This window comes from Arthrobotrys flagrans (genome assembly GCF_004000055.1).
Source record: "Arthrobotrys flagrans strain CBS H-5679 chromosome Unknown unitig_8, whole genome shotgun sequence".
Classification (NCBI taxonomy): Eukaryota; Fungi; Ascomycota; class Orbiliomycetes; order Orbiliales; family Orbiliaceae; genus Arthrobotrys; species Arthrobotrys flagrans.
The window spans coordinates 995,205-1,007,505 of NW_027137553.1; the positions used below are offsets into that span (position 1 = coordinate 995,205).

Genomic DNA, 12,301 nt, shown 5'->3' on the forward strand with positions numbered 1-12,301 from the left:
TCGTGGGTGGGTTAATTGTTAGTGTGGGTATCCCAATATATTATCGATATAGATAGGTCGGCGCATAGCATAGTAGCTAGCAACTGCACCGTAAAAATTAAATTTATTTCATTTATTCACTAATACTGTAGCTACGTGTATACACCGATGCAATGACTCAACTGACGCGAGGATGCAATGGATCTGGATCTCAATTATCGTCCAGAACTCGGGTGAAGGGAATAAACCGGGTCGTGCTTGGCTGTCGGCGACCTTCGAATCGAATCATTCTCAGCTCCCCCACGTGAGGCTGCATGCACCTATTGCTGTTATACATAGCGCGCCAGGAAACTCAAACGCCCGTCCGTGCCGATTGGTCTTCTTTGCTTCTTTGCGCGAAAGCAGGTCACCGTGGTCCGAACGCTAACGGCATCTCTGAAAAATTGAGCTGCTGGGGGGTCAAGGACGAAAAAAAACAAACGAGCTCCGGTTCTCGCTCAGCAGCTTGCCTTCAATCTCTCTCTAATATAAGACCTCTAGACTTCCTCCTTTTGTGTCTCATCGCTCCTTCTCATCAAAATTGCCTTGATTAAACTGTTGCCCTGCAGTCTTTATAGCATAGTCACAATGCAGACCGCTGTTCGTTCCGTAGTCCGCGCTTCGGCCCGCCAGAACCTCCTCTCGTCCCGAGCCGGAGCTCAGGCTGTTCGGTCCGTGTCCACTTGGTCCAATGTCGTCGAAGGCCCCCCAGTAAGTATCACACTGAAAATTCCTGTTGGGCTTTTTCTTTTCTTCTCCTGAGATTTCCCTCGGCTAGGTGGTTCCCGCCCGGTTTCACGGGAAATTATTTCTCCACATGCTCTCTGATAACGACGTGGCTAACCTATCATATGGCGTATTTCTAGGATGTAAGCATAACTCATTGCATTATCGGATCAATTGATAAGAGGTCAGGTCCGGGAATTCGATAGCTAACCTTATTTTCGTCGCGGTTCGGAATGTAGGCTATTCTAGGTAGGTTGCCATGAAGTTTTATCTGATGGTGGAGGGGTGGGGAAGATAAAGGTGCATGACGGCTAACACCCGCTTATAGGTATCACCGAAGCTTTCAAGGCCGACAAGAACCCCAAGAAGGTCAACGTCGGTAAGTTATATATCATCCATTGGCGTTCTATAACTATGAGCTAACCGGGTATCAAGGTGTCGGCGCATACCGTGATGACAGCGGCAAGCCCTATGTCCTCCCATCCGTCCGAGCAGCCGAGAAGAATATCTTCGCGCGTGGAGCGGACAAGGAGTACGCTGGCATTACCGGTGTCCCAGCCTTCACCAAGGCTGCTGCCACCCTTGCCTACGGCCCGGAGTCTGCTCCCTTGAAGGACGGTCGTGTTTGCATCACCCAATCCATCTCCGGCACTGGTGCCCTCAGGATTGGTGGTGATTTCTTCGCCAAGTTCTACCCAGGCGAGAAGACTATCTATATTCCTGCCCCATCGTGGCCCAACCACAAGGTCTTGTTCACCAACTCTGGACTGAAGGTCAAGGAGTACAGGTACTATGACAAGACCGGTATCAAGCTCGATTCTGCTGGTATGCTCGAGGATATCAAGAACGCCCCACAGGGTTCCATCATCCTCCTCCACGCTTGCGCCCACAACCCCACTGGTATCGACCCTACCACCGAGCAATGGGCAGACATCTCCAAGTTGATCAAGGAGAAGAGCCACTTCGCCTTCTTCGATATGGCTTACCAGGGTTTCGCTTCTGGTGATATCAACAAGGATGCCGCAGCCATGAGACAATTCGTCGCTGACGGACACAACGTCGCTGTCGCTCAGTCTTTCGCGAAGAATATGGGTCTCTACGGTGAGAGAGTTGGTTCCTTCTCTTTGGTCACTGATTCGCCAGCCGAGAAGAAGGCTCTTGATTCTCAGTTGAAGATTCTTATCAGACCGATGTACAGGTAAGGGTTGCCATCTAATTATCTTATTATACTCGTGGATACCTGCTAATCCCTGTAATCTTTTATAGCAACCCACCCATCAACGGTGCTCTCATTGCCAGCGAAATCCTCAACAGCCCCGAGTTGACCACACAGTGGCTCGGTGAGGTTAAGGGAATGGCTGACCGTATCATCGTCATGCGAGAGTCTCTCAAGAGCAACCTTGAGAAGCTTGGTTCCCAGAAGGATTGGTCTCACATCACTTCCCAGGTAAGATTAAATTCTCGACTCTTAGTATCTATCTTTTTCTAGGAACTTGGCTAACTCGGTTCAATAGATCGGCATGTTCACCTACACCGGCCTCACCCCAGAACAAGTCGGTCGTCTCGCCCAAGAATTCTCCATCTACGGAACCAAGGACGGACGTATGTCCGTCTCTGGCTTCAACTCCGGAAACGTCGAATACGTCGCTGAGGCTATCCACAAGGTCACCTCTTCCTAGATACCCCCTTCCTCCTCATCCTCCTTAAATATACAGACCTAGAAGCCACTTTTACCATACTCAATCTTATTGTCTGTATAAATTACAAAATAAGGACACCTTTTTTCTTACCTCACACGCGCCATTCGTAAAGTTTGCAGAGATTATTTTCGATTGTCTCACCCCCGAAAAGTCTTTGTACCCATTAAGCTTCTTCTCCTCCTTTTTTTCATTTTCCAGATATTCCTCATTTACACTAGATCTTACATTCGTGTAGTTATATTTATGGGGGAGAAAAAACGAAGAAAAGGGATTTTACCTCTCTGTTTTCGATTTTGTGAGAATATGAGGCATTGTAGCATCTCGTAGACCGATATATCGTCTTGTACGTTCAAATAAAAATTCGAAAGAAGAGTCCCACAGTAAACGTAAAAAATAAAATAAATCTTAAGAGCAACTTTGAGATATTGAAATAGCTTCGAACACCGTGCAAAAGGATAGCGCCTCCCCTGTCGGATATCAATTGCATGGGTATGGCAATAAAAATTCAAAAAGAACTGACCTCGACGAGGATCGAACTCGCAATCTTCAGTGGATGACATCCAACCGTAGTTGAATACCGAAAACTGACGCCTTGCCATTAGGCCACGGGGCCGGGGAATATCGTTGTAGTGTCGCTGCGGTGTCACTGCAGTGTCGAAACAGCAGTAGACAACGCATTTTGACTTAAATTATCCAACGTGCATATGGCTGCATGGAAGATATTGCTGTTGGGCAACGAGGAGGCTGGCAGTTTTGCCGTATTATGTCTAGTCGATAGGCCCCAAATTCACCCTTGATTTAACTCCCGGAACCCTGAATAGTATATGTCTTATCTTTTTGGATGAACTCGAATTACATATCCTTAGTATAACGAATTGCTATACTCCCCTGGGAACGAATTTCTATGGCGGCAGCCGTTCGAGTGTTGGACGGCAGGGATCCAAACTATGAGTTTGTTGGAACGCTAGGACAGGGCGTGTCTGGATCCATCGCAAGGGTCCGCCGGGTCAGTGATGGAAAGGTAAGATACCGTTCGCATATTTTTATATGCATATTGGTTATAGCGTCGGGTTACTGAGGTCGGTTTATCCGTAACTACCCTTCCAGATAATGGCCTGCAAAGTAATCGACTGCTCAGACAACCCCCTTCTTGTAGCCCTCGCGACTCGCGAAATACATACTTGGTCTTCCTTCGCTACCTCAGAAAAGTATATTGCCAACTTTGGCCACGATGTGACATGGACTGAAAGGACGAAGACGATGAGGCTATACATGAAACTTTACGCAGACAGTGACCTACAGAGAGTTATCACGGGACTTAGACATCAGGATTCGATTATTCATCCGTTTATGGCGACTTATTGGGCTATGGAGATTGCGACGGGGTTGAAGGCTTGTCATGATCATGGGATTATTCATAGAGATTTGAAGCCGGTGAATGGCGAGTTATACCGTACGACGACATTCTGTCATATATTTATTAGAAGGGTATAGTAGATAGAGAGATGGCGACATAGCATTGCTAACTTGCTTATATATAGTGCTTTTGGATATGCCGTATATATTTAACGAAATGCTTTGGGAGTCACCAACCGTCGGGTATTGACAGGTAAATATTAATATTTTCTGGTCTGTTAAATGTTGGTTTGATCGCCAGGACCTTGGGGCAAAAGTTATACATTATGTATGTAGCTTACAAGATTATGTACTGTGAAATAGACGCTGAGAAAGAACTCGGAAAGCAATTCTCGGCCTGGTTCGAATCCCGTCCGCCCTGGTGCCATATCTCGGACTTTGGGTTCGGAAAATTCACAGCCGCAGCACATCTGTCAGGCCACCATACCAAAGGCTCCCTGGGCACTGTTGGAACCACTGGATATCTGGCGCCTGAAGTAACGCACCACGAACCAAAGTTCTCTGTTAAATCGGATGTCTATAGTTTTGGGTGCTTAGTCTATAGCCTATGTACCTGCAAGCCACCGCCACCTATCGCAACGGAAGGAGGACGACCCCCAGAAATACTCCAGATATATCCTAAGATTTTCAGAGAAATCATTGCACAATGTATGGAATTCCACCCGGATAATCGGCCGAACAGCAGAGAGTTAGCCAATAGGATGGCCGATGCATTCATAGGCATTCAGAATGACCGCGGTCTGGGGGATCTGGCTAAGTCGCTGGCATATTCGAATTTGGCGTCAGTTTTAATACCAGAAGCTTTTGAAGGCGATTTCCCTCTCCATAACATCTTCAGGATGGCCAGGGCTCCCCCAGATGATGTTGAGGAATGCGCAAGGATGATTTATAATGCTGCGCCGTACGTACTCGGTTTTAAGGTTAAGATGGGACGCACGCCTCTTTATTGGGCTGTTAGAGGGGCCGGTATTTTTGGATCTCGGTTTGTGGAACTCCTTATGGATTTCGGCGCTGATCCGTACACTAAAGATTCGTATGGGTATGATGCATACCATATTGTAAGTCCTGACAATAACTTTGTTATAGCAAATTTGTACCCCAAAGTCAGGGAAGCGTTGAACCGTTACACGCTCCCGCCTAGAGCAGTTAAACAATATTCTCATACCCAGACGTCGCAGAGAGAGGAGTGTTAACACTGAGATCCATCTATCTTAAATTTGATGTAATATAAATTAAGGCCTATCAAAACAATCGAATAGTATAGAATATAGCTCCCTTAAAAATCACATAACTGTCCACGAAGGCGCCCATCTTCACAATAGAGAGGCTTTATATATACCTAAAAAACGACTCTTCGCCTTCCCTTGGTGCAACAAAAGCCCTCTTAATAATCGGATCCGCTGCCGAGATCCTAATCCTCTCAGGTGTAGCCGGGGATACTAAACTTAATACATCTTCAACTCCGTGATCCTTCCGTGCAGCCTTCAATGCGTCTCTAATCGCAAAGAAAACCGAACTGCCCAAGAACAATGGTGGTCTGTTACGAAAAATCACCAGTTAGCAATGGTATACATAAGGGTGATAGGGCAAAGTGATATGAGGGAGGGAGGGAGGGAGGGAGGGCTTACTCTCCAACTCCTCTGCTTCTCTGGATCGTTTGAAGATTCTTCCATTCGACATCTTTGAGCATGCTGACGTTGAAGACTTGGGGGATATCACGGAAACCTGGGATTTTGTATGCTCCGGGGCCTCTGGTGAACATTTGGCCGTTTCGTAGCCATAATGACTCTTCGGTCGTGAACAACCCTTGGCCTTGAACGAAGGCTCCTTCAACCTGGCCGCTATATGGTGAATATATTATTAGCGTCGTAACACAAACTCAAGTGATATCGGGGAACAAGTACAGTTGGGGAGTCTGACGATGAGACAAGGGAGCAAGGGGGCTTACTAATCAATGGCCGGGTTAATCGATCTTCCCACATCCATCTTCAAATCCACCTGATGAACCGTCCAGTCTCCAGTCAAAGTATCAATCTCAACCTCTGCCGCCGCAACTCCCTGTGTGAAATAAAAGAACATCATTCCAGAGTTATCTCCCCATTTGTATCCGATCCTCGGTGTCTTGTAGAACCCGTTGGCGGATAGGTTGATACGATCAAAATATGCAGCGTGTGCTAGCTCCTTCATTGTGGCGTTCTCTCCCAACTTTTCCCTATATGGTTGTAACCGTTCGTTAAGTTGTTGACAAGCATTCCAGACGGCATAACCGTTTAGATCGCTAGAGGCGGAGGCGGCAGTACTCGATGTGTTTGCAACGGTATTTGTGGCTGTTTCACTGATCAAGACGCTTTCCAAGGGTACGCCTAACGCTTGGGCGGCCACCATTGTCATCTTCGTGTGCAGACCTTGGCCCATCTCTGTCCCACCATGGGCAACAAGGACTGAACCATCGTGGTAGATATGTACCAGGGCACCCGCTTGATTTAGGAACAGTGCTGTGAAACTGATACCAAACTTCGTTGGAATTAGTGCAAGTCCCTTCTTCCTCCACTTGTGTTCAGCATTAAATTTGTCGATTGCCTCTCGTCGAGCTTCATAACTAGACTCTTGTTTAACTTGATCTACCATCATTGGAATATGGTAGTCTTCCAAAGTTTGGTTGAAGTGTGTCTCATCACCTTCCTTGTAGAAGTTGATTTCTCGGAGTTTGTCGACGTCCATATCTAGGGCATCAGCCACCTCGGATATGTATGTTTCGGCGATGAACATTCCCTGAGGTCCTCCAAATCCTCTGAAGGCAGAGTTTGAGACAGTGTTCGTCCTGCAAATCCTGCCTCTTACGTGGACATTAGGAATATTATAGCACCCGTCGATATGGGATAACGATCTTTCCAGCACCGCACCGCTAAGATCTTGGGTCCAACCACCGTTATTAAAGACATCAGCTTCAAGAGCTACGATCTTGCCATCATTGTTGACACCAACTTTCCATTTCGCGAGGAAAGGATGTCTCTGTCCAGAAGTCATCATGTCCTCATCTCGGTTCAACATATATCGAACCGTCCGTCTCGACTTTTGCGCTGCAAGCGCACAAATCGAAGACAATTGAATTGATCTTGTTTCTTTCCCACCAAAACCACCACCCAATCTCTTGACCTTCGCAACAATCCTATTCGCTGACACGCCAGTAATCTGAGCAACATACGCTTGTGTCTCAGTAGGATTCTGTGTCGACGACCATACCTCCATTTCACCGTCTTCCAATTTGGGAATTGCAACACAGGCTTGCGTTTCGAGGTAAAAATGCTCTTGACCACCCATTCGTGCAATGCCTTCAATCACACGGTCGGCTGATGCAAGGGCATCTTTGATGGGGATTCCGCGCTTGATGTAACGGTAATGTTCGTAGAAGCTCTCCTTTTCGATGGCTTCCTCAATAGAGTAAACTGCTGGGAGTTCTTCGTATTCGACTTTGACGGCTCTAGCACCCGCCGCAGCTTGGTTCGCACTCTCTGCGAGGATCATACCGATTGGCTGACCAGCAGTGAATACTTCATCAACAGCGAAAAATACTTCGTCGCAGACTGGGGCACCCCACCAGTTTGCTTCCGGGCTGGGGAGGTCGCGGTGGTCGACATACATGACTACTCCGGGAAGGTCTAGAGCTGGGGATTCGTCGACACTAAGGATCTTCGCATGTGCCTTCGTAGACAGCACGAAGCATCCAAATAGTTCGTTCTTTCGGTGTGGGAGATCGTCGGTGTACTGTGCTTCCCCGACGGTTTGCCTCATAGCTGCAACGTGTGGAACACCCTTTCCAAGGACTCTTTGTTCATAAGCGACTGCTGCGTCTTGATCTCGAGTTCCTGTCGATATATTTCTAACAATTTCCTCGGTAGCTTCGGTATCAACTTCTGCTGTTCCGATTTCTAGCTTATGCAGCGACTCGTGCCAGAATTTATAGAAGAATCCGAATGCTAATGCTCGTCGATAGGTGGCCATACCACCGGGCACTCCGAACTTCAGGTCGAAATCCTCCTCCAGAGACCCCATGGCGCCTTCCAAGACTTCCAGATCGCCCCATGTCTTGCCGTTCAGATACTCCATTGTCTTCTTCGCGGCAATAGTAATAGCCGCCATACCGCCATAAACCAAGCTAATGTCTTCAACAACGTTGTCCTCACCAACTTTGACCCTCATTGCAGCATTGACAATAGCAATATCATCATCTTTTCTCTTGGCTTGCTTGAACGCTTGGAATACTTCTCCTGTTTCTTGTGCGATAGGCACCTTCAATCCGGCAATGATTGCATTCTGGGGCAATGCCGTTGTTCGATATCCCTTGAAGAACTGGGTCATCGGAATCTCGATTTCTCCTTCTTTCAATGACATGGCGACCAATGTGGTATTGCTTGCAACAAAACATGGGTTCAAATCGGAAATCGGACTGGCAGTGGCCAAGTTCCCTGCAGGAGTACCGACATTTCTAATCTGTCTTCCTGCGAAATAGTGCAATTGCTTGAGCATAGCGGCGAATGGTTGCGCTTTCGCGGTACCATAGTGTTCACCGGCGAGTTTGCAGACCATTTCGAGATCTGTAAGAGTGATGTTTGCGCCGATATATACGTGGTCGTCTTCAAATCTGTACTGGCGTAGCTCTTGGATATCTCCGACAAATACTGAAGCGCTGTACTGCACCGCCTTGAACTTGATTTCAATCTGGGTCTCAGTGCTTCCTCCAATAATCTTTGCGGAGGGTAGAGCATTCTTAATCTCAAGGAGTTGTTGGATTGTAGCGGGTCTGTACCACTTCTTCCGCTTGTTTCCAAACGCTAGCGGTTGGAACTTATGCTTTGTTAGCGAGGGCGGGAAAATCAATTCTTGATCTGGTCTGAACTCCTTGAAACCCGGCGGTGTGAATTTCTTGATCGGTTCTCCGTTTTCAATCCCATTTGTCTCTTTGTTCATACAACATCCAGCAGGACGTTCTCCGGATCCATTTTGCATACAACAGCCGCCGCCACTATTAGATGTAGACTTTGCGCAACCGTCTACACTGAAAGTTTGCGCAGCGTCAAGGATAGGTCTGTATCCAGTACATCTGCAAAGATTACCGTCAAAAGCTTCTTCAACGTCATGGTGGGATGGTTCAGGGTTGTTTCGTAAGAGTGCGTATAGACTCTATAATTACACAATTTCTTATCAGCAGATGTTCGATATTGTTGGTATAGACTGATACAAATTCGCATACCATAACAATGCCCGGTGTACAAAACCCACACTGTGAACCGTGCCATTTGGCAATACGTTCTTGTACCGGATGCGGGTTTTTCGAGTTTCCGATTCCCTCGACAGTAATGACATGCTTGCCATCGACACTAACAACAGGTGCTAGACATGCATTTACAGAAGCATGATATATCTTCTTCGTTGTGGGGTTATATTGGGATACGACCTGTCATATAGCAAGCTTAGTGAGCTTCGGGTTCGCCATAAGAAAGGCGGTGACGTAGTGAATTAAGGGGGAAACATACAACTGTACAGGCACCGCATCCTCCCTCGGCGCATCCCAGCTTTGTCCCCGTCAATCCGATTCCTCGTAGGTATTCTAATAATGTTATTTCTGGGTCTACAGACTCCAAAGTGACTTTAGACCCATTGAGGAAGAATACTATGGTATCGTCGTATGAACTCGTGACCTCTGCGAGAGACGTTGATACTTTGCGTTCCTCCGCAACCGTTGTACCGGGTTCGACAGTGATGCCTGGTGCCATAATGCTAAGTTTTTTTTTGGTTCTTTACCCTGGCGAGGCTGAAAGATATACGACCCGAGAGATTCGGGGGTCTCAACCGGGGGTTATTGGGACTGAAGACCGGGTATCTACGTTTATATGCACGCGAATTCAAGATCGATCGATCTTAGATCTGGACACTGATAAGCTCCGAAGATGTGTTGTGGGTCGTCGAAAAACAACAGTTAATGTTAGCAGTGGTAGTAGATAAGCTCAGTAACGTAAGAGAAAGGAATGAAGCTACAATATGAAAAGAGAAGACGGAGACTGATATAAGTATTCGAATCTGAAGAGGTGGACAGAAAGAAGAATAGCAGAGGCCAGTACTAGTCCAGTAGCTTCAAAATTTCAAACCACCCCGAGTTTAAATTTGCGGAGAATGCGAAACACCCAGACTTGGTACCTGCTCTGCAAATGCAAATGCAAATGTAATGGCTACGAGGGAGCTTGTACCAGTTAGTGTCCATTGAATCTAATATCAATCGGGAAGGAAGGCAAATTAATGGCGATGTCCGATGATAGCAAGCTGACCCCCAAGGTCTGACATGGCTAGCTCCAGCTCGAAATTGGCCGCTCGGTGATTGGTTTATCGGCTGCTCCCGCCCACTTCAGCGTTTGGGTAAGTTTGAACTTCACAAACCTGGAACCAGTTCAGGATGGCAGGTCAGAAGCCGGCGAATTTCTAGTCGCCAGACTAGCGAATTTCCCCGTCTTTGTCATAGATAACATGGGTGTAGAGAAACTCCAACAACTTCAACAAGCACTAACGACCCAATCGTCTAGAAACTTCACGGTGGAGGCTAGTATACGAGGGTAAGCTGGGTACATATCTGAGTACTTAGATATAAACTACATACTTCTAAACACGGGTTAGGAAGTTATTCCGGAGCAAAGAGGGTTGTTTTGGGACTCCCAAACCTCCAAACTAGAATACACTAGTTCACTCAAAAAACCACAACATAAAATTTAACTAATGCAAAATCTACTGCGTTGTTATGCTATTTTGAGGAAATCCACCAGATATTCGTACCTTTAACACCCAGGTGTCAATTTAAATTCGCAAGCAGGCTATTCTGGGTCATACATATCAGTTTCAATCAAATCTTGACTGGTACTTGTTGACCAGTCTCGACACCGGACAGCCTGTGTTGTTTGTTGACGACTCCTGTAAGGCAATGACCGGCTTTGCACGCCTCGCACAATTCTTCATCGTGCGGCAACATTTTCCGACGATACCACTTAATGGGTGCGTACTCCCCTTTCCACATCTTTAGTCGGCGGACTACTCTTTCAACATAAGTGTCTACATCCAGTTTCATAGATGCTAGTTGTTTGCAGCTTCTACACCGCTGATTATATACCTGCGCACTGTAACCGAGCTTACCGTCGTCCTGATAGTATGCTCGAATAACTGTCGCAACTGTTCCATTAGACCACCCCATGGCCCTGCATTCCAGGGCGATACACTTAAATGTCCCTACTAGATTCGTCTCTGCCTTAAGATTACCGTCTTCGATTTTCGAGATGAAGATCACGTCCTTCATCTTCTCGCTGACCTTCTCGTGGTAGTTCTCAAATAAATACCAAGGCTCCGGCTCTGTGTTCTCTCTCCTGGGCGAAATGCCACTTAAGTTATCGGATTTTGGAGATTTTTTAGCTCTAAAACGGCGAGATCCAGCAGCACCAGGATCATTCGGCTGATGTCGAGGAATAATGCTATCGTTGACAGTTTCATCGCTTTCCAGAGTTCGAGCATCGGCCGTGGCTGTGGGATCGGTGTAGGTAACGTTTGCCTCCGCTTTCTCTCGTCGGGCTCTCTCTTTGTTAATGAGTCGCCCCTGGCCTGGTGGGTAATCTTGAATATCGAGGTTATTCAATTGTGATATATCCATCGCCGCGAGCTTTTCGCGAATTGTTTCGTTGGAATTCGACATGCTGGTAGGTTTTGACTGAGTTGGTTACTTTCACCGAGAGCTCTTTAGTGGTGGCGATATCAAACCAGATATCTAGGGTGTATATTGCAGTCTTAGCCCTATTGAAGCAGAATGATATTCTTAATGTCTATCCATATATCTACTTGCTCGTGTCCAAATCTTGCCCAACAAAACGAGCTGGTTTGGGGCCAGGCTCTGCATAGATGCCTACCTTAAATCCTGTGTCGTTTTATTTGCTGGAGCAAATTGCGAGGTAGACTGGCCAGCTTGCAAGTTGTACAGAACAGAAGTCGCTGTAGCGCAAGGCTAGATCATGAACATTCTCTGCTGATTCGCGGTCATCAACCGATATAAAGAAATGACTGGAGATGATGGCGCTGATGAGAAAGTGAAGTTTTCGGACAGCTTGTAATCGTACTATAGGCCCATGATGTCACGGCAGTAATGTTGCCTGAAGTTTCGGTGTTTTGTGCTACCTTCCAGATATGTACATGTATGTACGCTCGACAACTCACAATCTCTTCTACCGCATGCTCCTAAGACAGTGTTCCAGAGCAGCAAATACCGGTTTTCCCTAGACTATAATTTTGAACGGGATTTTTTTTTTTTAAGTGGCAGGTATGTCCCGCGCAACAGGCTGGGATGAGTTTTGAGACGGTCATGAAACCCAGGTTCTGATATATCGATACACAAGGCATATCTAAGTACTTTTAGG

The 12,301-nt window shown here is 46.7% G+C and overlaps 4 protein-coding genes across 4 annotated transcripts; 2 read left to right on the forward strand and 2 right to left on the reverse strand.

The window, feature by feature from the left end:
- Positions 1 to 606: 606 nt before the first annotated feature.
- Positions 607 to 2,423, forward strand: DFL_006792 (uncharacterized protein; the record flags this gene model as incomplete). The annotated part of the gene is made up of 6 exons (XM_067636276.1): positions 607 to 729; positions 984 to 993; positions 1,073 to 1,123; positions 1,180 to 1,942; positions 2,011 to 2,191; positions 2,259 to 2,423. 6 exons carry the CDS (start codon positions 607 to 609, stop codon positions 2,421 to 2,423), a joined length of 1,293 nt encoding a protein of 430 aa, XP_067487910.1.
- A 925-nt stretch (positions 2,424 to 3,348) lies between these two features.
- Positions 3,349 to 5,053, forward strand: DFL_006793 (uncharacterized protein; the record flags this gene model as incomplete). Its single annotated transcript, XM_067636277.1, has 4 exons — positions 3,349 to 3,465; positions 3,552 to 3,897; positions 3,986 to 4,043; positions 4,102 to 5,053. The coding sequence occupies 4 exons, from the start codon at positions 3,349 to 3,351 to the stop codon at positions 5,051 to 5,053; spliced, it is 1,473 nt and encodes a 490-aa protein (XP_067487911.1).
- Positions 5,054 to 5,189: 136 nt separating this feature from the next.
- Positions 5,190 to 9,634, reverse strand: DFL_006794 (uncharacterized protein; the record flags this gene model as incomplete). The annotated part of the gene is made up of 5 exons (XM_067636278.1): positions 5,190 to 5,397; positions 5,489 to 5,701; positions 5,809 to 9,041; positions 9,112 to 9,315; positions 9,395 to 9,634. 5 exons carry the CDS (start codon positions 9,632 to 9,634, stop codon positions 5,190 to 5,192), a joined length of 4,098 nt encoding a protein of 1,365 aa, XP_067487912.1.
- Positions 9,635 to 10,749: 1,115 nt separating this feature from the next.
- Positions 10,750 to 11,586, reverse strand: DFL_006795 (uncharacterized protein; the record flags this gene model as incomplete). The annotated part of the gene is made up of 1 exon (XM_067636279.1): positions 10,750 to 11,586. The coding sequence occupies one exon, from the start codon at positions 11,584 to 11,586 to the stop codon at positions 10,750 to 10,752; it is 837 nt and encodes a 278-aa protein (XP_067487913.1).
- Positions 11,587 to 12,301: the final 715 nt, after the last annotated feature.